Source organism: Sycon ciliatum, chromosome 7 (genome assembly GCF_964019385.1).
Source record: "Sycon ciliatum chromosome 7, ocSycCili1.1, whole genome shotgun sequence".
In the NCBI taxonomy this organism is placed as follows: domain Eukaryota; kingdom Metazoa; phylum Porifera; class Calcarea; order Leucosolenida; family Sycettidae; genus Sycon; species Sycon ciliatum.
The window spans coordinates 30,684,905-30,711,112 of record NC_088649.1 but is presented as its reverse complement, the minus strand read 5'-3'; the positions used below and the strand labels follow the sequence as shown (position 1 = coordinate 30,711,112).

Below are 26,208 nucleotides of genomic sequence, written 5' to 3'. Positions count from 1 at the left end.
GCATGCACTGCACTGGCTGTTGGTAACCACCCAGGAGAATGAAAGAAAAGCTGGGAGGAGTCTGAGAAAGAGAAGAAAGACGTGTGTGACCATAATCGTCGGGACTCGAAGCCGCAACCTCTCGATTGGAAGTCTCTGCACATACCACTTCACCATAATTATGGGACACACACTTGTAATACACTGTACTGCTGGCATACACACACACGCGCGCGCGCGCGGGCACACACACGCACACATGCAGACACACACAAACACACACATGCACACACACAAACACGCACACGCGCACACACACACACACGCGCGTACGCACATACCGGTAATGACTGATGTTATTACATGTACAATCAACACTACAATACTACTTGGTGAGTGTAACAGTTACCTCTACTAAGCTCTGCATGCAGTGCAGATCTGTGCAGTTCCTGGCTGCAGCAGTCAAGCCAGAGAGTCTTTCTAAAAATAGCAATCGTGTCGACTTGGTCGACTCGTTGCTCGATCATTGACAGCCAAGCAAGCTACAGCAGCAGCTATCGACAGACTACATTGTAGACGAGCAGATCTACTCGAGTCGAGTGTTCGTGCTGCATGCTGAGGACTGAGCGATTTGAGAAGAATGTTGGCGTCAGAAAAGCGTGAGGTTTCAGCAGCAAGCCGAGCCTTCAGGCTGGCGCAAACCCAGCTTCGCAGGTATAAAACGCTTCGAAGTTGCCATGATTGAACGAAAGACACAGATAAGACGGAGTGACTCAGCTCAGTTCGCGAATTCGATCGGCAAGTACGATCAACGTACGAGCAGAGCGAGCAGTGACCAGGAGACTGTGTGCGTCACATGGCACAAAATCGTTTTGGTTCGTATTACGAACACACCCGGAGCGTTTTTTCTGGATTCGGAAGCATTCGCTTCTTCGCAGTTCACACTGGTTGTATGACAACACGTGACGGTTACATGGAGTACGTTTGGATTTCCTGAACAAACCGGGTTGTTTGGTATAATTTAGTAAAATTTGAAGGGTTACAAGCAGTTTCACACATCAACCAACAGCTTGAAGTCGAAGAGTTGGAGGCGAACTGCTCTGAAGATTCTTCGGTTTCTGTGTGCTGGTGTCAGTGGAAAGGACAAGGACACGAACGAATTGATTTCCAACGGCCATGAGTCGAAACTAGATGGTACTGAAGTATTGTGCTACCCCGTGGAAAGACCCAGCTCATGCTGGGCTGTGGCAGAGTGAGGACGAGAGCAAGAGATCAAGCCTTGCAACTGGCGAACAGTGAAATAATTTCGCATAAGTGCAACCATCCTCCCTGTTGGGCCTTGTCGTTGTCGCGAGGATTCTCTCAGCCAGTTCCTTATGATTGAGATCACATAAGGTTTATCTTGTCGAGCGTGGACTTCACGTCGGCACGGCAGCATGGTGAGAGGCGCTGCAAGCAAGATCGATCCCTTCAACGACCCGGCCATTCGGGGTTTTTTCAATCCCAAGGATCCAGAAGTTGTCTATGCTGACTTCAGGGAAATTGGCCATGGCGGCTTCGGGTCTGTTTATTACGTGAGTATTGCCTGGTGTCCTGCCGTGCTTGCATGGCATTATTCTTGTGTACATGAGAAGTTCCTCTTTGCAGTGGACAGCCAATGGAACCGGCGTGTTTTTGTGCTCCAAGTCTAATTTTCAGTTTATTTTTATGTGACCTGTTTTGACGCTCGGACGTTTTGTGGAAGAGGAAATATGCCATAAAAACATATCCCGTGTCGTAAACTGACTTTGTTTGGACCAACTGTGATATTGTTCTGGGCCCGAGAGATACCATGATCCTGCCTGACCTTCTTTGAAGCTGCAGAATCGAGCCGGCATGGCATGTGGAATATAATTTGTTGGTCAGGAAGTTAGTTCATTCTTTGTTGAGTTTTTTTCTCACCGATCGAATGTGCCATGCCGCGCGGTGGCCTGGCCCATGTCGGATCGCTGCGCATCGTGGACGGTGTGCCAGAGGGCCTCGCCGAATACTCATTGAGCCGGGTCAGTGGCTGGAGCGCCATTCCACCGCTGTGCTCTGTTCAACGTCAATCGGAGAGATTTTTCACTCACCACATGCAGTTTTTTTTCACATGCACCAGTACTCAACAATTTCGGCGTGCATGGCGAGTGCGAGCAGGAAATGGCAGTGATGAATGGGAATGGGGTCCGCAGAACACTGCACGCATTCAGACATAAGGACTGTGGCCACTATGCACGACTTGCACTTCTTGTATGAGATCAAGTAGGATGCGAGAAGAAATTGAATGTGCGTGTCGGAAAAAAATTGTTTCACCTTTGGTAGAAGTATGCTTGCGACCTGATGCGGAGGAGAGTTCTAGTATATTGGCGCAGTCGTTCTCTTTGTCGTTGACGGTACGAGCGCGCTCACACGTGTGCGTGTGTGTGTGTATGTGCGCGCGTATGATACAGCATATAGTATCTGTGCGTGAGTGAGTTGGGTGCGTAATCCGGCTGACGGCCAGTGTCTCTCTGTGTCTGCCGCTGGGTGCAGTCGAGAGTGCGTCACCCCCCCCCCCCCCCCTGCATGTTTCAACTCCCCGTCGTCGAACCTCCGCCACGTCTCGTTTGTCAGAATCACGTCATTATTCTTAATGCAATGCACATTGCCTTACCCATGGTGACATTAGAGAGGTTAAGATGCACGTTATTTCTGACACGACGCGAAAGTTCAGCTCGCGTTATTCGGCTCGCGCGTTGAAAAACAACGCGAGTGACCTGCAGCTCACGTCAAAATTTGGAGTTTACGCCAAATTCGACGGAAATAACGTGCATCTGAACTTCTCTATTGTGCCCGATGAACCTCTCATATCTTGGATACATCCGCTGCACTGGTTGCATCATGAGATATGATGTAGCTTGTGGAAATGAGTCCCGACTAGCACATATCAGTAGGTTCACACGCTGGCGGGTTCGGTATGTTTGGTGCAACGTAGACGAAATGGTGTGAAGACGCCCAGTGCACATGTGTAAGCGTATGGGACTTGGGAGACGTGTTGCAGCGCTAATGTGTGTGTGTGTGTGTGTCGGCTAGTTCGGTTGGTGGGTACACTTATGCCGGATAGTGTTGGGTCTGTTGCCAACGGGCTCGGCTGCTTGAAGGTGTAATGTTGTACCTACCACCTTTGTTGGTTTCAGGGTTCATATACTTTCTATTTGAAGTATACATACCTGTTAATCATGGACTACTTCTGGCTAGATTAACTCTTGTGTAATCATGGTGCTAGTGAAGCTTGTATCAGATCCACTCTGATTTAGCCACCCACACTAGTAGCAAGTATTACCTTCACTGGGGGCAGGGGTACATGCAGTTGGATCCCAGGACGGATACCCTGATGCCGTCAATCCTTTTTCTGCACCTTGTCCTCACCCACTTACTGAGGTGTGGTGAGCCCATAAGTGGGATCATTTTCAAGTCCACCCAGAGTTTTGGGGATTTCAGGGGGTGTCGTCCGTTGGGCGGTTCAATTGCCAATTGAGTCATCTTTCCAAGATTCCTTTTGAGTCTCTCTCCCCTCTCCCGGGGAGACCCACGTGACCAGTTTTGGCAGTGAGCAACAAGTACAAGTACAAGTGTGTGTGTGTGTGTTTGTCGTGTGTTTGTCATGTGTTTGTCGTGTGTTTGTGTGTGTCGTGTTCGTGTGGGTGTGCGTGCCCGTTCATGCATGTGTTTGTTCATATGTGTGTATGTGTGTGTGTGTTTGCACGTGGCTATGCTGTCGCCCGTGCACACTGTCGTCCTCACGTAGGCGCGTGACAATGTCACCAGCGAGGTGGTGGCCATCAAGAAGATGGCATACAGTGGCAAGCAGGCACAAGAGGTGAGTTGTACAGCTGCTTTTTGTTGTGCGTTTCTGCGTCTTACCTACTCCGCGTCTCTGTGGGGTTCATAGCGAATTGAGTCGTCTTTCCGAGATTCCTTTTCAATCTCTCTCCCCTCTCCCCCGGGGAGACCCGTGTGACCAGTTTATGGCAGTCGGCAAGTGCAACCGTGTGTGTGTGCACGCGTGTGTGAGGGGGGTGGGGTGTTGGGTGGGTGGTGGGATGCACATGCCTCAACAGGAGTCCACGTTTTGATGACTTGGATCTCACCAGTACTGCTGGTGGCGGCATACTTCTTTCTGCAGGTGGATGGGGTTGTCATTTCACTTTTTGGTGCTACTGCTATTGTTGTTGTTGTTGTTGTTGTTGTTGTTGTTGTTGTTGTTGTTGTTGTTGTTGTTGTTGTTGTTGTTGTTGCTACTGCTGTGTCCAGTGACTTTAGCAACTAAATGTTGCTGTTGGTGTTGGATTTGTGTGTGTGTGTGTGAGTGTGTGTGTGTGTGTGTATGTGCATGTGCATGTTTGTGTGTGTCTGCGTGCTTGCTCGCGTGCGTGCATGCGTGTGTGCAGAAATGGCAAGACATCGTAAAGGAGGTGAAGTTCTTACGCGAGTGTGCGCACGATCACATTGTTCTTTACAAGGGCTGCTTCATCAAGGAGTGCCATGCCTGGGTAAGCTGCCGGTGTTCATCAGGGAGTCGTAGTAGGGCACAGGGTAACGGCATGGGAGACTGTAACGCTTAGCCATGTGGGTTTCGCTCTCGGCCTGCCCATTGCGATAGCCCTTGGGGCGGGGACGATTTATACGTGCCGTATGTGAGCACATGGAAACTTCGAATAGCTATGTGGTGTAGACCAGGCTGGATAGTGGCAGTGAATTCATCAGCCTTGCAATCTGAATAGTGCAATCCCAGCACAAGTTGCTATTGCTTCTGGTATATCATCAGATTATCGCCTCCGGTCTGGTCTGGGCTGCTCTAGGGCTTGGTGGATGTGTTCGAATACTGCCTTGAATCGATTCATGAAAGGAATCTCGCCGTTCGATTTCATGCCATAAGCAATGGAATCGGTTTGTAATCGATTCATCCTATTCACATCGGGTGATGAGAATAGCCAGGGGCGGTTCATGAATGGATTCAAAATCGAATCGCAGGCAGAGTCGAACGCACTCAGTATGCCGATGCGGCGATCGCGGTTGCCAGTTGCACAGACAACTGATCGCTTAGAACGTCTAACCCTTGGTTACAGTACTGCCCTGTGCCGAAGAACAGAACTCCGAAGAACGAACAGGCTAGGATTTAACCCAGCATGCCAATGTATACACGGTGACTCAACTGTGCATAGACTGTAATACAACAAGAACGCTCTACAGTCCATTCACATTCATTGGAAACTGGCACCCTAACTTGTTGGTGTCTCCCACACATAGTTGTAGATATCGTGAAAACAACAGTACATCCTGCATTGTGTGACCCGTGCAATTACTCCTTGCCCCATTTGAGGCCAGAAAAGTCCAAGAACAGGGAAATAGAAATTCAGCCAGGTTTTACAAAATTAGGACAGGTAGGCCATGGCAAAATGCATGGAGAAGCAGATCCCAAACCCAGATTTTTGAGATTTAAAGTGGGTTTTTGATCCTCAATTCGGCCCAAATCCGACTTTCAAAAGCCAGTGGGACAGTTTCCGATGAATGGACTGTAGGCTAGGCGGCCGACCCCCCCCCCCCCCCCCCCCCAAGTTCTTTGGCACCCGACACCACTGTAAACACATCATTTTGGTTACTATGATGTAATGTCGTCTCCATGTTCGCTAAGGCTCCCTGGTTTCCAGAAAACGTACATCGAAAGTTATCTTCTTTCTACTAGTGTCTCTCTCCATTTTAGGCCGCTGAAGAATTTCTCTTTGGTCTCTCTTTGTGAAATTCACAATGTGTCTTGCACAGCTGGGTAGGCAGGGGTTATCGCAAAAGTTTTTTTGTCATCCCTGAAACGAACATTGTTCATTTCGTACTCGGACCCCTTCCCCTCCCTCTGAAACGAACGCAGCTTGCTATGCCGGACAACGAAAATCACACGCATGTACAATGTACGTACAGTGGCGGGCGACTTGCGATTTTGGCTCGCTCCCCCTCCCCCCCCCCCCCCCCCAATGAATGATGTTCGTTTCAGGGACGACTAAAGACTTTCCCCTCGACCCCTTAATACAGTCGTCCCTCTCTAATCCGGCACTTGTTTATCCAGCACCCTTGCAAACCAGCACACTTTCCAGGGGCGTGCTCGCCCCCCCCCCCCCCCCAACTAGGGGGGTGCACGGGAGCCGAGGGGAGCCCCCCCCCCCCGGCAATTTTCTGCAATTTGTTTGCAACCTTTCTTGAATTTTAGAGCATATTTGCATACATTACAATTGCAATTACCCAGATTGAAAATTTTTTGGGGGGGGTGCACGTGCCTGCTTTCTGGCAAAACGGATTTTTTTAGTATAATTTCTACGCTTTAACACTTGAATTCCGCCTCCAGCAGCGATTTTCTGCGACAAATCACTCAAACTGTATATAATTCGATGTTCTAGTCCAGCAGTTGTACATCGCATACCGTCAGGGAGCATTGTAACATACGCAACACATGTAACATACACTTGGGAATATCCTATGCCAGTGCATAGGATATTCCCAAGTGCATGTTGAAGACATGCATTCCACAAAGTACTTGGATTGACACAGAAAATCCCTGCGTTTTGACGTACGACACAAACATGTATGTTAACAGGTGGGCCGGGTTGGAGGGCAGGATTTGATAATCCAGCACCCTTGTTTATCCAGCAGAAAATTCCGTTGCAAAAGGTGGGGGTTAGAGAGGGACGACTGTAGTAGGTACTCCAGCAGCATGACTGTGTTTGGTGACTAGTCGATTTCCACCAATCCAGCTATGAGCTGTTCGTCCTTGTCTCCTCATGGTTTTGCTTGTCTTGTTGTTGCCTTGTCGATCCTGTCTTCTTCTTTTTCCTGCAGCTGGTCATGGAGTACTGTATTGGATCAGCGTCGGACATTATCGAAGGTGAGAGAATAGAATGTAGAATGCGCATACACACATACGCACACACACACGTACGCACACACTCACCTCACCTCATCTCAGACCTGCCCATCGCAGAAGCGATGATAGCAAACAGCTATGTCTTAGACATAGCAACTTGTGCTGGGATTACACCATTCAACAGCTTGCAAGGCTGATGAATTGACCACACACGCACTCACACACACACACACACACACACACACACACAAGGAACGACTTCTGCTCTTTCTGTCATTGCACATAGCAAGAGTATTGAAACGCCAGAGTTGTGGTGGAGAGCGTGGTCTCTGCAGTGGTTGGGATCTTGTGATGTGACACTACTGACGCATACTTTCCCTCTTTTTCTGTGTCCTGTTGTGTAATTGCTAACGATGCAGTGCACAAAGCACCGTTGGAGGAAGACGAGATCAGTGCCGTGTGCCACGGTGCGCTCCAAGGACTTCTCTACCTTCACGGACATGACCGGATCCATCGCGATATCAAAGGTAGGTGTTGCCAGCTTGCTTTCTCATGCTCACCTCTTGCCTCTCTCTCTCTCTCTCTCTCTCTCTCTCTCTCTCTCTCTCTCTCTCTCTCTCTCTCTCTCTCTCTCTCTCTCTCTCTCTCTCTCTCTCTCTCTCTCTCTCCCTCGCATATTCCTTATTGTCTTGTATCATTGTGTTTCCTCTGTTTGCACTGCTGTCAACTACAGCGGGCAACATTCTTCTAACCGATACTGGCCGAGTCAAGTTAGGTATGTACACCCAGACCTCGGACCGTGGGGAGTATTTATTTCGCGGAAGGCTCATGCACTTAATTTCTGACCAATTCCCTAATAGTTTCGGCATGGTCAATTGTTGGTGGGAATGAAAAGAGAGAGAAAAGAACGGCAGAAAAATTCACTAGCACCACCAGGACTGAAACCTGGGGTGCAAAATTTGTTTTGCGATTTTCCATCACATTCGACTATTACACGTTTTGCGATGTACACGTATTTGGATCTTTGGGGTTCAGCTGTATCCAGAGTGGCTATTTATCCGGTTTACTCCCGCCCGCCGATGTCTTGATATGCTGAATGGATAACTTTGAGCAAATAGGAAAGCTTTTGTGGGCTAATCTTACGCCATTCACTAATAGTTCTATCGATTACTGGAAATCAATCTTCAGGCAGGAGAGTATCAGGAGCAGTATTCGAAAAACTTACGATCGTTTCAGACATTGTGTAAGCAATGCATTCTTACCTGTGTATTTTGATGTCTGTTGCGTGTAGCTGACTTTGGCTCAGCGTCCTTCGTTTCGCCAGCGAATTCCTTCGTGGGGACTCCTTACTGGTGAGACTGCTGGTGTATGCGTGTGCTGCTGGTGTGTGTGGTGCTGCTGCTGGTGTGTGCTGCTGGTGTGTCTGTGTGTGATATGTGTGTTTGCTTGTGTCTGTTTGTGTGCGTGTGCGTGTGTACGTATGCGTGTGTATTAGTAGGTATGATTGGTTCACCGGCGGCATTCTGAGTGGACTTGTTTGGATACATGCGCCTACCCTTGTTTGTTCTGCGCGGACTCGTGTCATTGTTTCTCCACTATGCGTACCACTCTGTTACAGGATGGCACCAGAAGTAATCCTTGCCATGGACGAGGGCCAGTATACGGGCAATGTGAGTTCAGAGCTTTTAAAAAGCCTTTAGTCGATATCATGTAATTAGGCAAATTTGCCTGTTTGTTCTTCGACTCTAAATAAACAAACAAACAAACAACAACAACAACAACAAGAGCAGCATTGCTGTTGCTTGCCATCTCGGGTACATGTACCACTCTCAGGAACGCTGTTGATTACTTCCATTGTAGCCTGCTGCATGTGCTGCTGCTGATGGTGATAGTGCTGGTGATAGTGCTGTTGTTGCTGCTGCTGCTGCTGCTGCTGCTGCTGCTGCTGCTGGTGGTGGTGCTGCTGCTGCCGACTCGTTCGGTGCTTCTTTAACCTTAATCAGGCCAATGTTCCCAAAAGGGAACATTTCTTTCCGCATGCGATTTGGTCAAGGGAAATTCATTTTTCCTCCGCATTTTCTGTTTATATGCATATCTAGAAGGCTGATGATCATGAATCTTGGAATATTTGTCAGGCTTTTGAATTTTTCAAGTATCGGTATATAACGCGAAATGTCGTGAATTTTCGGTATTCGGCCGTACTTCAGAAATTGAGAATTCTGGTGTGAAAAACAGTCTTTCTCAGAGTAATCCACACGTAAGAAGTGTACTCTGCTAGTATGGCCAGCCAACTGGCCTGAAGATTCACCGGAAATTTGATCATGGCACATAGAACCCCGCCGTCTTTCTTCGATGTTCCCAAAAGGGAACGTTGGCCAGATCCGAGGCCCAGATAAACCTCATTTTCACCTGATTTCAGGAACCAGTATATCTAGCGCATATCCTTGTTTGTAACATCCGTAAATGTAGATATATAACTGATGGAGCCTTTTTGATGTTTTGATGGTGATTGGACCATCTCCATGGTAACCAAATTTGGTCATATATTTGTGATTCACTAGCATGCTGAATACAGCAATGCTGTGCGAGGCTGACATTTGCCAAAGTAAAGATTGCTAAACAGTCTCCAAAGGAGTATACTTCTGAAGTATGTTTTCTTTTGTGTAACAAGATTCACTTGAACACTATTCAGCAAAGTATGGATGCTTTATGGCGTTCTCCTGGACTTTCGATGATCTTTTCCTCCGCGCGGTTGCATTTTTGTCAGAAAATATCGCTTTAGCTGTAATGTGGTACGACAGAGGGAAAGGTTTACAGTAGCAAAGTCCTTTCTGGAAAGGGACTCAAAAGTGATTCCAATGAAAGCTAAGGACATTGTTGAGAACTCCAACACACTTCAAGACTTATTCCTAGCGCCACCGATTACTGGCAATCTGAACGTAAGCGCTATAGGAGTAAGGCATCCTGCAGCTCAGGAACTCGAAACAAAGTGGTGAGCACACTTGCTCCTTCTCTGAGCACTGCAAATTCACAACTGCATGGTGCTAATGATTCCGTGATTCTGATGCAGTGAATTTGCTGTGCCCAGGGAAAGAGCATGTGTGCTCACCACTTCTCGTTGATCTGAACGTGGACGATGAAATAGAGTAGTAATCAGATGATTCAACGGATGATAAGGGTTTCATCGAACTTGCAAGAGATATGGACCTAGACAACTACCAGTTGACGAATGGAGAGGATAATGATGTTGGTGCCTTTCCTGTTGATAGTGAGTACGACCGCAAAAAAACGCCAACCCGCTGGAGCAACGCGTTGGGTGAAATAGACTGGTGTTTACGATAGGGGTCCTGAAATTGAACTGGACAAATCCCTTCACGAACACCATGAGATCACTACAGCATCACCCACTTGCCAATCGCGAGATATACACACCCTGTACATCTCTAAACACTATTTGACGAGTAAATACTGCGCGATACCCGCGATACGGACAAGGCCAACATTAGCTCGGAGACCGACAATCTTGAGATATTCCTTGTAATTCTTTTTGTCTGGCTCCACATTCTTACAACTGATCTGAGAGTGCCAATTTTTCAAGCAGCGGTGAGCCCCAAGCCAATGTCCTACATCCAGGCTCATCCCGAGATCGCCGTCCTATTTTACTATAGCCGACCCCGCCCAGAAGCACCAGTGTCTTGCTGTTGATGTGCAATACAAGCGCGTTTGACAACAACAATGTGGACAACACAATGTCGTTGTAAATGGTGCAGACAAACCACGATATGTTACTGTTCTAAGTGTGGAGTTCGACTGCATTTCGATCGAGGATCGAATGCCACGGTGTATACGAGACGCGAACGTTAGCAGCCGAAAACACTAAGAAACATTGCTGGACACTCTTTGACGACTATTACATATTTTTTTCTTCTCCATTACTGCTTGTTCATGTTTGCATTGCTCCACAAACACTTAGAAGACAACATAATCCATTATATCATATTGCATCTTCCCTTCATAAAAACCATGGTCATTTTGGTACGCGATCCGGCCAACGTTCCCTTTTGGGAACATATAAATATTTCCATAACGCATGGACATATTCAGTTCAAACTTATAAACATGCTTAATTGGTCCAATACAAGCCGAAACAAAAGAAAAAAACTGCAAGAACACGCTGAATTCTTGTGACGGCCAAATTAAGGTTAAAAGCTTGCCCTCGGTTCTTGTCGGGTATTGCTGTCGGAGGGGCACTATATCAAGGTTTGAAACCAAGAGTGTGTTGTTGGCGTGCACTTGCGCTGTGCAAGTTTTCTCTTGCTCTGGTTTTACAGTCGTTTGACCTGCTCATGAGTTGATATGATGATGTTCCAGCTAGGGAATTTCTCGCCTTTCTCCGCTGGCTAACTTCTGTGCAGTCCATCAGTCCATCACGAAATTTGTTATTGTTTGACATGCAGGTTTTGTTTGTGGGGGAGGGGGGGGGGGGGATGGTTCTGTGCCTGTGTACACGCTCACCCGTTCTTGCATGGTTGTCGTGAGACTTCAAACGGTGTAGTACTGCTGCTGATGCCTATGCTGCGGCCATTGGCTTGCTGTTACTCAGCTGTTTAGGGCAGAAGTTAACATGTAAGAACTGTTGATAGTCGCGCAATGCGGGGGGGGGGGGGGGAGGGGTGGTCGAACTCCCTTCCAAGGCCAGTTTGAGTTGGGCTGATGTGGAGTGCAGAACTAGTTTTGATCGTCTTCCTGCCGTTCAGGTGCCTTTCTTGTTGACCAGTTCTAGCCCTTTCCTCTTCATTTGTCACTCATATTATTTTTGTCTTTTCTGTTGTGTGTGTGTGTGTTTGTGTGCATGGTCTATTCGTCCATCTCTTTGTTGTTGCCTCTGATAGGTGGATATCTGGTCTCTTGGTATCACGTGTATCGAGCTGGGTGAGTTTGCAGTGCAAGCACTGTTTCCCAGTGTTTCTGTTTCCTACTCACTACCCAGAGTACATGAAATCCAGAGTGTGCAGCTCTGATGGGTTGCTGTCACGACGAAATTCATCGAATACATCATTTTAGTGATGTAGTGCATACAAGCAGGTCTCTTTCCGCACAACTGCAGCTCAGCTGTACGCACTACGCCACTTCCCGCCTCAGATCTGCACCAGATGTGATGTAATCGCGGAATTTCGCCGTGACGCACACCCATGCAGAAAAAGTCAGAAGCTGCACGTTCTGGGTTTCATCAAAGAGAACACAACCCCCAAGAGTGTGCAACTCGACTATGGGTGCTGTCCCGACAGAATTTCAAGTCGACGTCATTTTATGATGCAATGCGCACTGTACACGGATTATCAGACGAATCCGGAACCTGTGGTGGACCAAAGCCTATCTGATCCTGTACAAATTATTGCAAAGAAAAACGTGTGATGCGTTGACGCCCGTACACATGCTGAAAATCACTGGTGCAAGGAGCATTGCATCATAAATAATGATGTCAACTTGAAATTCTGTCGGGACAGCAGTGTATTTGGGAGTTGCACACTCGTATGTACTCTTGGTTTCACATACTCTTTGTTACTACAGTCGTCGCTCTCTAATCCGGCACCCTTTGCAACGGCATTTTCTGCTGGATTATCAAATCCTGCCCTCCAACCCGGCCCACATGTTATCATACATGTTTGTGTCGTACGTCAAAACGTAGCGATTTTCTGTGTCAAACCAAGTACTTTGTGGAATGCATGTCTATAACATACGCTTGAGAATATCTTATGCACTAGCATAGGATATTCCCAAGTGTATGTTGCATGTGTTGTGTATGTTACAATGGTCCCTGACAGTCTGCGATGTACAACTGCTGGATTAGAAAATCGAATTATGTACAGTTTGAGTGATTTGTTGCAGAAAATCGCTGCTGGAGGCGGAATTCAAGTGCCGGATTAAAGCGTAGAAAATGAACTGAAAAAATCCGTTTTGCCAGAAAGTGTGCTGGTTTGCAAGGGTGCTGGATAAACAAGTGCCGGATTAGAGAGGGACGACTGTACTCTATCTGGGGGCGAGCACATTCTAAACTTATTCGATTTTGTTAGTTGATTGCAACGGGGCTCTTTTGACCCTCTGTGTGTTACCCTGTGTTTTCCGGCACAGCTGAACGCAAACCGCCGTTGTTCAACATGAATGCCATGTCTGCGCTCTACCACATAGCGCAGAACGAACCACCGACGCTGAAGGATGCACATGAGTGGTGAGTGATTCTGCCCCGGCGTGGTCGGTGGGTGGGTGGGCGATGCAAACTGCCCTATTTGCACGCATGTGTGTTTGTGTAGCAAGTGTGCATTCGAAAGAGAGAGACAGAGAGGGGGGGGGGGGGGGGGGAGCATACGTTGGTGTGTGCATGTATGGGTGTGGGTGTCATTCCTAATCCGCATAGACACTGACATGTGCTGTGTCGCTTATCTTCGCATAATGCAGGTCATCAACATTTGTCGACTTTGTTGCCCAAGCACTCCACAAGGAGCCAGAAAACCGGCCGTCATCTTCTCATCTTATGCAGGTACATTCGGTCTCTCTCTCTCTCTCACACACACACTTTCTCGCTCTCTCTCTCTCTCTCTCTCTCTCTCTCTCTCGCTCTCGCTCTCTCTCTCTCTCTCTCTCTCTCTCTCTCTCGCTCTCTCTCTCGCTCTCTCTCTCTCTCTCTCTCTCTCTCTCTCTCTCTCTCTCTCTCTCTCTCTCTCGATCGAGGGCGCTGTACACTCTGCGTCGGAGTAAGGATGCGAAGCTGACAAAGCGATATGCGGCGACAATAGAGCTGGAGTGTGCAGAGGCATCAGTAGGTTCAGGGACTCTCCGTCCACCGTCATCTTCAAGTCATCGTGCAGGGTTGGGTGCTCGTGCTCCGAAGCAGCATTCCAAACCCCCGAGGAAGGATCTCCTTCAAACATTTGAGGAGATCAACGCGCAGGAGCAGATTTTGAGGCTGAAGACTCTTCAGGTGCAAGGCAAGTGGTTGGAGTGGACATCGGTGATGTGGCAGGACCTCTCGTGGAAATCCCTTTTGTACGGTGGTACTGGTAAGGATTTGAAATTTCTTCTCGCATCAACCCTCGACGTGCTACCTTCTCCGACGAACCTACGCCGTTGGGGAAACACCGTAGTGGATCCGTACTGTAGTTTGTGCCGTGCCTGGGCCTGTACTACACGCCACGTGCTTGGCGCTTGTCGCGTAGCGCTGGACCAGGGACGTTACACCTGGAGGCACGACAACGTACTCGGGGTCATCGTCAGGAACATGCGTGAGGAGATTCGAATCCGCACTGCTGCAAACACCGTACAAACCGAAAATTCAAATGAACTTGACTTCATCTCGTTTTGCAAGGCGGGAGAGAAGCCAGTTCGCGTTCAGCCCAGACGGAAGTTGGTTACGACTGATCTCCTGTCAGCGGCCTCAGACTGGAAACTTCTTGTCGACTCAGTTAGTGCAAAGATTTCTTTCCCTAGCTGTGTTGCACTTACCACCCTAAGACCAGATGTAGTTCTGTACTCTACGAGTCGTAGGATTGTATTCTGGATGGAGTTGACAGTTTGTGCTGAGGACAGATTCAGTGTCAGTAACTCGCGGAAGGACAGGCGGTATGCGGATCTGGCCGATCAATGCCGAGCAAACGGGTGGCAGGTCGTTTCTTTTTCGGTTGAGGTAGGTGTGCGTGGTTTCATCCCGGACTCTCTTCGGAGGGCTCTGAAAGCGCTTGGGTTTTCTAATCGAAGAATAAAATTTATTTGTAATTTGTGCAGTAAGACGTCTCTGCGAAGCAGCTACATCATCTGGTTGCGACGTCAACAAAAACACTGGTCGGAAGATCCACTTTTCTGAGGTACTGTATGTGGGGCTCCGTTTATTGAGGTGCGTTGAAATTTATTCTCTTTATCTTATTATTTCTTTTCTATAATTTCCCCATATGAGTTCCTATCAGTTGCTGTGAACACCTTGAGTGGAGAGCGCTTGCTCGAGCGTTGAACCGGGTTCTTAATCCACCATACCCAGTTCGCAAGGCTGGGCGGGGTTGTGAGCAGGCTTTCATTTCATCTTTTCTTATTATTTCTTATTATTTCTGCTTTTCATCTCATTACAAAAATTCTGCGCTTTTTCTCCATCTGCGCATAAAATCTAGACTGACAACCTGCTTGTTAAATCATGCACCTGCTTTCAGGCGTAAAAACCCTGTTGTAGAGGTCTCAGTCCTCATTTGTTAGACTTACCTGTCTTTATAAATGTAACTTACTCTCTCTCTCTCTCTCTCTCTCTCTCTCTCTCTCTCTCTCTCTCTCTCTCTCTCTCTCTCTCTCTCTCTCTCTCTCTCTCTCTCTTTCTCTCTCTGTCTCTCTCTCTCTCTCTCTCTCTCTCTCTCTCTCTCTCTCTCTCTCTCTCTCTCTCTCTCTCTCTCTCTCTCTCTCTCTCTCTCTCTCTCTCTCTCTCTCTCTCTCTCTCTCTCTCTCTGGGTCTGTCTGGGTCTGTCTGCCTGTCTATGTATTTATTTATCTCTAGCTCTGACGCTACAATGTAGATCTCTTTATACGTGTCTCGTAATCAATAGAGCCTGAATTTAGTTTCTCTTTGTAAGCAGTATGTCTGTGTACTTGTTGTGTGTGTGTGTCCACTCTTTGCAGCATCGGTTTTTGGATCGCACTGATATGCCCAAAAGCATACTGGGGATGATCTCAAGAACGAAGCGAGCCGTGCGCAAGCTGGATAATCTCAACTACCGCAAGATGAAGAAGGTAGGATGACGCTTGTGGGGATCTGTCTTACTGATCTAATCCCGTTTGGCATACGCCGATTGCGCATTGCCGTAATGAGTCCGCTAGGGTCAGGAATGCACTGTGCAACACCCCCACACGACCATGCCCAGGTGGCTGTGCCTGTGGGGTGTTGTTTATGGTTAAGGAATAAGGTACGAATTATGTCATTGTGCAATGGGCCCATGGCATTGCATTGTGCATGCTGCCTGGGGACAAGGATGTGGGCTGTTCTGGTAGCTTTGTTTCCGCCAAGCTCTCTCTCATTTGTGCATTCTGATTCCTTTCCCTCTCCTCACGGTCCAGCCGACGTGTTTGTGTCCGGTTGTCCACGGCATGGCTGCTCGTAAACTACCTACCGCACTTGCACCTGTGCTTCCTGACTTCTTGCCTCTGTGTGTGTTCTGTGTGTGTGTGTCTGTGCGGGTGGGTGAGTCTGAATGGGTGTGTGTGTGTGGGTGTACATGTACTAGTATATGGGTGGGTGTCCGGGGGGGGGGGGGGGGGGGGGGCTTGTTTGGTCACTTGCGTGTTCCTGTGTTCTTGTGCGTCTACCTGGACGTCTGTTTCGGACGGTGCATTGACTTAATTATTATCTTGTGTGTGTTTTCACGCACACTTCGCTGACAGGTACTGATGGCGGACGGTGAAGACAGCGACCTGGACCTACTCGACGTCACCGTCAGCCATTTAGCTCTGGACGAGCGACAGACTGCGGACCGAGAGTCTCAGACGTCCGATGCCGACACGGAGGTGAGCATATTTCAGCATACGCTACTGTCTGGTGAGGGACCCCCCCCCCCCCCCCCGTTTTGAACTGAGGCGCAGAGTCCTTGCCTAGGCCAATCTCATGTACAGTTGTTGCAAGTGAAATCCGACACTTGGCATAAGGGACTGCACCGTGCATCCTGCAGCCCTGCATACGTACAGTACATGTGTTACATACAACTTTATCTGTCTGATGACAGAATTCGTACTCATCACAGTCAAGGTTCAAAAGGTGCTGGCAAAAATGAATGGGAATTGGATTTCCCTCAAACCAGTTAATACTCATTATGTGTACCATATTTGTGAACTGTGTGTATCTACGCTGTGACCTTTCGATCTGTTTGGGATGCATACGGCTCTATAGTACAAATTAGGTGCAGTGCATTACATCATTGATGTCCATTTGAGGCGCTGTCCCCTATGGCAAGTGTCGGATTTCACTTGCCACAACTGTAGAACTACTCAATCTGCGGACAGAACTGTTTCGTCCTTTGTGGACTTGCCAGCACATCACATAAAAAATTGTGGCCGAACTTGATAGCAGTGAAAAAATCCACGGCCAGGTTTAAACCAGGCGCGAACGTACTTTGCCAAAGTGCTCAAACTGACAAGTCTGTGAGCTCTGCGTAGCGCAAACAGCAAGCGCAATGCCCCACGTGAGAGTGCTCAACTAGTAGAACTATTTTATATAGTCGAGCCGGCGTGCACATACGAGTACCCTACAGCAGTAGTGGTTACGGTTCTGGGCTGTTTGTTCTTATGCTTACAGGTGAGCAGTACTGCGGAGAAGATGGACAGTGACATGGATGAGCAAAGCTGTGATAACATCTCGACGTCGGGCCATCACGATGCTGCTGGTGACTCTAGACTGGTATGTGCAGATTTGCGTGCTTCTCTTGCAACGGGGCGTATACATGGTGCATGGTACAGTGAAACCAAGAGTACATGAAAACCAGAGTGTGCAGCTCGGATGGGTGGCTGTCACGGCGGAATTCCGTGATTACATCATTTTAGTGATTCAAGCAGGTCTCTTTCTGCACAACTGCAGCTCAGTTGTACGCACTACGCCATTTCCCGCCGCAGATCTGCGCCAAACATGATGTAATCACGGAATTCCGTCGTGACAGACACCCATAGCAGAAAAGGCCCCAAGCTGCACACTCTGGTTTTCATGTACTCTTGGTGAAACCTGTCTAAGACGACCGCTCAACGGACATTCAAAACGTGGTCTCCGTTACCATTTGGTCTCCTTATCCAGGGTCATTTGACTGGAAATAGCATTCTTGGTCCTGGTTGCAGTGATCTTCTGGGACAGGTGGTCGCCTTGACAGGATTTTCTGTACATAGGGTTTTTTTCTCTCTACAAAATCCACGTATCTCCAGACACTGAAGTAAGTAAAGCAGTGTGGTATACAGTCAACTTCGCTTATAACGACATTCGGCGGGGCATCAAAAAAGTGTCCTTATTCGCGAAGTGTCGTTATATCCGAAGTCTTATTATATGTATTACAGTTGGAAGGGACTTTGCTCTGGGCATGGAAATGCTGTCGTTATTCGCGAATTGTCGTTATATCCGAAGTCGTTATTAGCGAAGTTGACTGTATGTGTTATCTGCGTATACAGGTAGACTCCCTTTAATTTGAACCTCAAATTGCCAGGCCCTAACTTCTAATTATCCGAATGTAGCCCCATGCACTGATAGTCCATCAGCCAGTGGTGCGAAAGTGAGTCCCCTGTTGCACTTACAAATCGAACACCTGGAACTGACATCAATCGACAGCAAAAGCATCACTGAATCCGACCTGCCTACTTTCCCTGGCGAAACTCTTGCTCTCCTTTTGCAGTGCGCCTTGGAAGTTCGACAAATTTCTTCTTCTTCGTCAGCCATTACGAGGTTTTCCATCCGTTTTATTAGGACATCCAATGCGTCTTCAGTGAAAAACGTGGAGTTTTGTCAACGTTTGGTGTGGTTTTCCGTGGCGATCGACCTAAAATCGCGAAATAAATCGCCGTCAATTTGAGCAGAGGTGAGTTGGCTTGGAGCACGCACAGATTCAAATAATATGCGTACATGCGCACCGGGAAGAAGATGAAGATGATCACCATTTTCAAAAAACTACACGACTATTGTACTGCAATTGTTGTAGTAACTTGCTTGCAACTACAATGGTATCAATACTGAATCTCAACGTTGCAACTAGATAGTAGTTCAACTGTAACTGTACTACTACCTGGTTGCTACAAGCTCAAAGCAGCCTTGCATTTATTTCAACTGTTTGCTGTCAGCATCCAGAGCCATGGCGTTTGCTAGTTGGTCGTAAGGCCACCCTTTGTTAATTCATTGTTTAACGTCCTTTTTTCGCGAAAAGGTACGCGGGAGGGCGAAAAAACAGAAGCCCATTCCAAAAACTGGAAACCCCAATCAAACCTTTTGACCAGTAAAGCATGTGATATATACAATATTTCTGGGTCTAACGGCACTTGCAGGCATAGAACAACACTCTTTGATGGTACATTGGAGCACATAAGCTCATTGCGTAATCCCATATTTGGGAGACATGATGTAATCGCGTTTCGTGGCAAAGTGCCGAGTTGTGGGCAAAGTAAGCATGCAATATCGTCTTCTGGATGGTGTCATTGACAACAATTTATTTGATATTCTTGAGCAAGCTGTCTTCTCACCGTGTGTTTTGTGCAATTACCAACCCACATTGGTTGCTACCTGATATGGTCTTGATGTGAATACGATTTTCACACCTTCATTCATAAATCGCCCTGTCCTGCTTAACAATGTACATAATTATGTAAATAAGCGAACATTTTATTATTATCACAGATAACGGTGGTGTTCCCAGAAACTTTATTATTTAGGTGCAGCTTAGCACTGTGCACATTATTCTTTCTATTTGCTGTGTTGAGAGCGTTGTGATTACTCTGTTCTTTCTTGTTTTGGCACCACCCCACACCCTATTATTTGACCATTATTGTATTTCGTCACCTACGGTGTTCTAAGCTGCCAATCCTTTTACTAGTGCTTCCTGTTGGCACATCCAATAAACCAGTCCTTTACCCCGCCAGTACTCAGACGCCTACTAATCGTGTTCAGTACTCCACGAGTACAAACAGTGTATTAATTTTTATGATTGAATGGAAAAACAATCACTTTGAAAGAAGATTGTGAGTTCTCAAACAGTGCTATGGTGAAGTAACTAGGAAAAGAAAGTTCCAAAGAAGTCCAGTGTTGACATTAAGAACAACATCACATTAGAGCAGCATGAACGGCCGGAAGGTAATGCGAGATATAAAATTTTTCCAGTCGGGGCAGAAACTCCTTCACAAGGGAATGATCAACAGCGACAGTTTCCACAAACAGACCATCTGGAAACCATATGACAAAGTCGGCAGCCTGCACACCGCAAACATACATCTGCGTTTGAACTTGGTAGTAGTAGGTGTGCGTTCGCTTGAGGACCAAATTGCCATCAACATTCGTCAAGCATGAAGTCCGCCGTCCAGCAAACTCACGAAGCGACATACATTCCGCATGGTGAAAGGACACTTGATCTCCACCACACGCTGCAGTTTGCCATTGACCATGACGAGACAGACCATCAGGCGAAGCACTAAGCCATGGTTTGGTTGGATGGATGAAAAGGCCACAGGATTCGACGACAACAGGAACATCCGAAGTCTGTGCACGTGTGATGTAGGCTTTGGCAGCACACGTTCATGCGCTAAGCCATACTTCATAGCCGCTGTAGGATGCTGCGGTGGAGCCAATTTCCTGTTGATGATGGTGGAGAAATCATCACTTCGTCGGCTTGCATTGCTCTTAACAAGTGTTGCAGTCACTCGTAGTCACCGCTCATTGTACAAGGAGAGGTTAGTTGACTGTCCCTTCGTCTCCCTTGCAATTTCAGCTGCACGGGCACTGGACACAGCAACACGGTGTTCATAAATATCAGCAGGTGATTCCGGATCAATAGCGGCCATAGGCACAGGCGCCTCACAAGAAGACTCTGGTTCACCCATCTGGCGCTCATTGTCTGACTCACTGCTGCTGCCCTCGTCACATTCCGAGTCATCTGAGCTTGGGACAGGAGAAGGTTCAAGTAGCTTTAGCCAACATGAGCTGCCATACATCTTGATCTTTCCCGATTTGTCCTCTGCCAGAGCTTTCTCCTCAACGCGCTCCAAGTCATTACGCAGCCTGGCAACTGCCTCAGGGTTGACAAATCTGCGGTTTGTAGGCCTGGGTCATAAAACGGGATGCTCTTTTTCTTTTCTCCAAGATCTCTGCCTGAATACATGTCCTTCTTCAGGTGGACTTCCGTTACTCTGCTGGCCTTGACGGTTGCTGCTCGGGGATGATTCCATTGCATAAGTTTCTCAGTACAAGTTTTGGCTGCCTCTTCACGCAGGCCAAGCCTCACAAAGTCCTCCAATGCATATAATAGGCCCGCTATGTGGTTACAGGAACCAGCTAACCAGCAGGGCATGTGCAGTAGGCAGTGAGAACCGTAGGGACATGTGGCACACCGCCAGCAGTGCAGCATATCCGAACGTTGTATTTCCTGTCCTTACGGAAAGAGGGCAGGAGGACGCAGCGTACAAAACAGAATTGTGGAAAGACAGGCAGTGAATTGAACTGGATCTTCTGGATGTGGCCTGACTAGAAAAGCTGAACCCTTTGTCTATTCCACGGAACGAGCTGTACTTGGCTGTGCCTGAATCACCATCCTCCTCGTCATCCTCCCCTTATCATCCTCCCATTCGTCATCAACTTCAGCAGGGACAGCACTATCAGCAGCTACAGCACTATCAGCTGGAACATCAACTTCAGCAGGGACAGCATCATCAGCAGCTTAGCACTATCAGCAATTCAGGTTTCGTTCCCGATCGACGAGCATTACGGCAAGCTAGCCAACGCTTCAATTCTTTCACGGAAAGTTGACTTGCCAAGCATTGAGAGGCATCAGTATTCCGACCTAACGATGCTCAAGGCACATCGTCCTCGGAGAGCTTCACAGCCTGCGCCTCCATCACCGACAAACAAAAGACTACGAAAAGTTTTCCTTGCAGAAGCTGACATTACGAATACAAGGCCGAGATTTGCTTCTGCCCACAACTCGGCACTTTCCAGGTTGGTCGCGTACGCATGACATCATTACGCAATGGGCCTATGCCTGATGAATCCAACAAAACAGGTACATAGCATGGAGTTAGCATGTCATGAATTCATTACATCTGGATTTTACTAGGACACACACCGTACGATATTTAAAAGCCAACAAAAAAAGAAAAAGAACACAAGACAAAGGCATGCCCGGGAGGCAAGATTATAAGTTTAAGGTCATGATCGGCACACTGTGAAACTACACAATCATGTATTTACAACTTCGCATATTATTGGTACTACTACTTTCTTGTTTTTTTTTCGGTCGGAGGCAAAAAGGTACGCAGGCGCGGACGTTAAACAACGAAAAAAGAAAGGGTGGCCTAATGGAGAAGAGAACTGCAGGGCACTCACCCGATGTACAACATCCAGAGCCGCAGATTCCTTACTTTTAGCTCTCCACGTTCCTTATTTTTCCAGGGATCAGGACCTTCCATTCCATTCAGGGTGGAAGCGTAGATCACTTTTGCCTAACAGTAAAAACTACGCTTCAAACCTGCTTGACATGACTCGGGGTGCATACTTCGGAAACCCAAAGGTGGATGATGTTCAATACTAGCTCATTGTAATCTTCCTGAAGGTATATATTCGGATGCTTAATTTTAAATAGAACAGTGAAAGAGATGTGTAATGGAACAACACTCTACAAGTAGGCGAACAACAATTTTATTGTAATTTGAATCCAGGCACACGTGTAATACGGAAACTGCAATGGTTTACACTGCAAATCTCGATTTGCAAGATTTTTCCCGTAATTCACAAAAATCTAAAAGTTCATTCCTGAAACGCGCATGGCACTGATTGCAGATTGGGTTTAGGTCACAACAATGGCTGTCGATGAAATGCCAAAAAAGGTCACTTTGTTGGCTTCCCCCTGCAAAGCGTGCAAGTCGTTTACTCTTTTTATTTGCGGATTCGGTGTGCAGGGTACCTAAACTCCCCATTGAGGCCAAAATGAAGTAATCGATTTCTAAGTGCAACAGGGTGCTTGAATTTGACGACTTCTGAGTTGATGGATGATGGACTATGATATGTATGTCAAAATGCTTGAAATCACATGCTGAATATTTTTGCACATTTTTATTTGCATCAACGAAACATATAGCATTATGGTCGTACCGGTCATGTACAACGGATCATCAAAACACTGGATCGACGCAAAATCATTTTGACATTATCTTCATCTCTAGTGAAGAAGTTGTCAGTCATTGCAGCTTTCCTGAAACAATTTCAACGGAAAAGAACTGCGCTGCCTAATCCGCGTCATGAAAGACCGTCGGACAGCAGCACGTCGTTCTGAAGAACGGAAGTGGAGCATAGGCATAGACAATATTTACGACAATAGTGTTGTTGTGCGCCAACATCTCCGCGCACGAGCTGGCGCTGCAAGAAAGGCCATCGAGATCCGCGAAGAGAGTCAGCCACCTGGAAGAAGTCGTCTTCAATCAAACCTTTGCAATTTGCCTCGCACGGGCTTGCATCAAATTTCGAGAGCAGGTGGGTTTCTTGAACGCTATAGTCGATCCTGCAGCGGACCATCGATCGATTTTGAGCTACTCTTGGCTAGAGAAGGAGAAGAGAATGAACTTCGAATTACAAGGATGGCAACTCAATCTCACTTCGAAATACCGTAAAGTCGCGAATAAAAGCCGGGTTTGCATACAAGCACATCGCGAATAGAAGCCTGAAAATCAAACGGGTCAAATGCATATAGGCCTGTCGCGCGTAGAAGCCTGGCTTCTATGCAAGCGCGAATCGGGTAGGTCAAGAGTGCGTGCGCTATGTACGGTGCATAGTAAAACTGCCGTCATACCGGTAGTCAGTGGTAGATCTACGCGTGTCGCGCGTAGAAGCCTGGCTTCTATGTGCATACAAGCCTGGCAAAAATATCAGTGGTGCATAAGCATGGTTTGCATACAAGCCTGGCTTGCATTAAAGCCTGATGCAGAAAGCGGCTTATGTGCTTATACGCCCGGCTTTTATTCGCGACTTTACGGTAAGCGTTCAAAGGACATAGCCAATGTACTGTAAACAGCTCTTCTGTACGAAGACTGGGTTCGAATTATCCAACCGGCGCACTTTTCGTACTTCGAATTATGCATTCGATTTTGACTTGAAGTGACTTGCAGAAAATCGGTACGACGAAAAAGTTCGAATTACACGGAATGTTCGAATTATACCGTATTCGAATTAGAGGGAGTCTACCTGTAGTAACTATTTACTGTTCCGGGTGCATGCCAGAGTTTCATGAACTGCTGAACGACGCTAACCAATCCACATGCAGTGGTTGTGCAACAATGACACCAATCACCCTTTACCTTCGGACTCAAAGTATACAGAGAGTTGCACCCTCTAAGGAAAAGTCTAAATGTTTCCTTTTGGTTGTGTATGTGTGGGTGTGTGTGGGCGGATGTGTGGGTGTATTTGCGTGTGGGTGTTTCAGGCCAACATGGGTTTTGACTTGTCAGCAAGCAGTACAACGCCCACCGGTCCCCCCTCTGCCTCCTCGGCGGCCGGCAATGGAGCAGTGGGTAGCAGCTCCAGCAACAACACCCTGGGTCACCGTAACAGCGTGCAGAGTCCCGGCGACTCCATCGTTGGCACGCCGACCAACTCCACAATGGCCTCGGTCACCAGTGGCGGCGAGCCGACCCTGACGGTGGAGAGTCGCAGTGAACGAGGTCAGTACTTGTGCTGTACTCTATCTCTCTCTCTCCCCCTGCTTTCCCGTTGCTTTCATGGCGCTGCAGTATTTCCCCGAATATTGGTTGCACCGTTTAAAGCTAAACTTCCCGAGTAGGGAGGGGGATGCGACTTACAATCAACTGTGACACCCTACATATTGGAACAATATTATGGTTCAGACCAGAAAGTGCAGGTGCGGCTTGTAATCGGGGAAATACGCTTACTTTTGCGATGGCGTTGGCGAAGGGCTGTATTGTGTTAGTGTGCTCTGCTCTACTCTGGATGCCTGGTTACGTTTCTATCAGTGAACCACAGCTCTATGCTTTACTTGCATTCATATCTACAATCGATCTCTCCCTCTCTCTCTGTCTCTCTCTCTCTCTCTCTCTTTCTCTCTCTCACTCTCTCTCTCTATCTATCTCCCTCCCTCTCTCTCTTTCTCTCTCTCTCTCTCTCTCTCTCTCTCTCTCTCTCTCTCTCTCTCTCTCTCTCTCTCTCTCTCTCTCTCTCTCTCTCTCGCTGTACAGGTGACATAGCAGCGGCGGCACCAATCCCTTCAACGCCCTCCAACCACCATCATCGTGGCAGTGTCACGTCGGCGGCAAGTCGAACAAGCCTGCCCAGAGCAGCACCACCCGTCGCAGCGGCAGCGAGCGCAATGTCATCGTCCGCGCCCACGAGCAGCGAAGGCTCCACATCGACACGACCGAAAGTCTCGAGCCAGTTAAGCGGTGGCTCGGTAAGGAGCGGTGCTCCGGATTTCGTGGCAAGCCCGGGTGGCGGCAGTGGCTCCATGTCCGCTCCCACGTCGAGAACAAATAGTGCGGGTACGGCAGCACCGCTAAGCAGGAAAACCAAGTCATCGTTCCACGAGGCAATGAAGGTCAGTCCGAGTTCAGGTGTAGTGCTGCTCAATGAAATCCGGCCAGGTCTCTCAAGTACACGCCGGGCGTTGCGCAGCCCTAGACATCCGAACACTGGGCTGCGAAATGCTGCAAGATGCAAACTTGGAAAATTGACTCGATTGGCTGTTGACCTGCCCAACGGCTGACACACACACACACACACACACACACACACACACACACACACACACACACACACACACACACCTAGCTCTTTGTTCGGTGCTTCTTTAACCCTTTACCATCCGACCAAAATTCCCCAGCAGTCCCAAATGCAATAATTCCCACCTTATTCTGAGAATATCTTCGGTTCTAATCAACCAATTTTCACAATCTTGGGCATTCTGGAAAGCTCTCCACGAGCTGCGTACGTTGAGCTCAAACAGGACACTACCGAGATCACATATGCAGCGCCAGGGAGCTGCGAATAGACCCCATCGCTGGATATACGAGGAAATTGTCTCCTCGCCAGCTATTTCTCGCTCCTTCATCGTAAACATTCCAATTTTTTTGCTTGAGTCTCTTTTCATGCTGCCTACGCGCTCAAAGCATGCCAAAGTGACTCAGCATGTCAGGAGAGGGGAAAATCCCCGCTCAAGGTCAGTCACTCGGAAAGAAATTCGACTTTTGCCGTGGCTGAAATGTCGAGTGTAATATCTTTGGAATGGGACATCGCAGCTCTTCGCCGATTGTTGCAATGGACAGCTGAGCTCTTCGGCTCCTTCCTACATACTTAGTTTGTGAGATTCCGTCAAGAATTGATCGAGTTACGAATGTTTTAGTGTATGCATGTCCATCGATCTCTAGAGATCGATTCAAGTACGCACGGATGGTAAAGGGTTAAAAGCATGCCCTCGGTTCTTGTCGGGTGTTGCTGTCGGAGGGGCACTATATCAAGGTTGAAACCAAGAGTGTGTTGTTGGCGTGCACTTGCGCGGCGCCGGTGCAAGTTTTCTCTTGCTCTGGTTTTACAGTCGTTTGACGTGCTCATAAGTTGATAT

General features: G+C 47.8%; 1 protein-coding gene across 1 annotated transcript in view; it reads left to right on the top strand.

Annotated features, from left to right (window-relative positions):
- The first annotated feature begins 1,072 nt into the window (after positions 1–1,072).
- LOC135821315 (serine/threonine-protein kinase TAO3-like) overlaps positions 1,073–26,208 on the top strand; it is a 36,986-nt gene continuing 11,850 nt past the window's right edge. The window contains exons 1-16 of the mRNA XM_065334375.1: positions 1,073–1,553; positions 3,788–3,859; positions 4,431–4,532; positions 6,868–6,913; positions 7,312–7,419; positions 7,626–7,667; positions 8,184–8,244; positions 8,511–8,562; positions 11,785–11,824; positions 13,025–13,121; positions 13,349–13,430; positions 15,545–15,655; positions 16,304–16,426; positions 17,211–17,312; positions 24,061–24,298; positions 24,830–25,185. Coding sequence (XP_065190447.1) covers positions 1,416–1,553; positions 3,788–3,859; positions 4,431–4,532; positions 6,868–6,913; positions 7,312–7,419; positions 7,626–7,667; positions 8,184–8,244; positions 8,511–8,562; positions 11,785–11,824; positions 13,025–13,121; positions 13,349–13,430; positions 15,545–15,655; positions 16,304–16,426; positions 17,211–17,312; positions 24,061–24,298; positions 24,830–25,185 — 1,770 coding nt within the window. The 5' untranslated portion in view covers positions 1,073–1,415. The remainder of the gene's footprint in view (positions 1,554–3,787; positions 3,860–4,430; positions 4,533–6,867; positions 6,914–7,311; positions 7,420–7,625; positions 7,668–8,183; positions 8,245–8,510; positions 8,563–11,784; positions 11,825–13,024; positions 13,122–13,348; positions 13,431–15,544; positions 15,656–16,303; positions 16,427–17,210; positions 17,313–24,060; positions 24,299–24,829; positions 25,186–26,208) is intronic.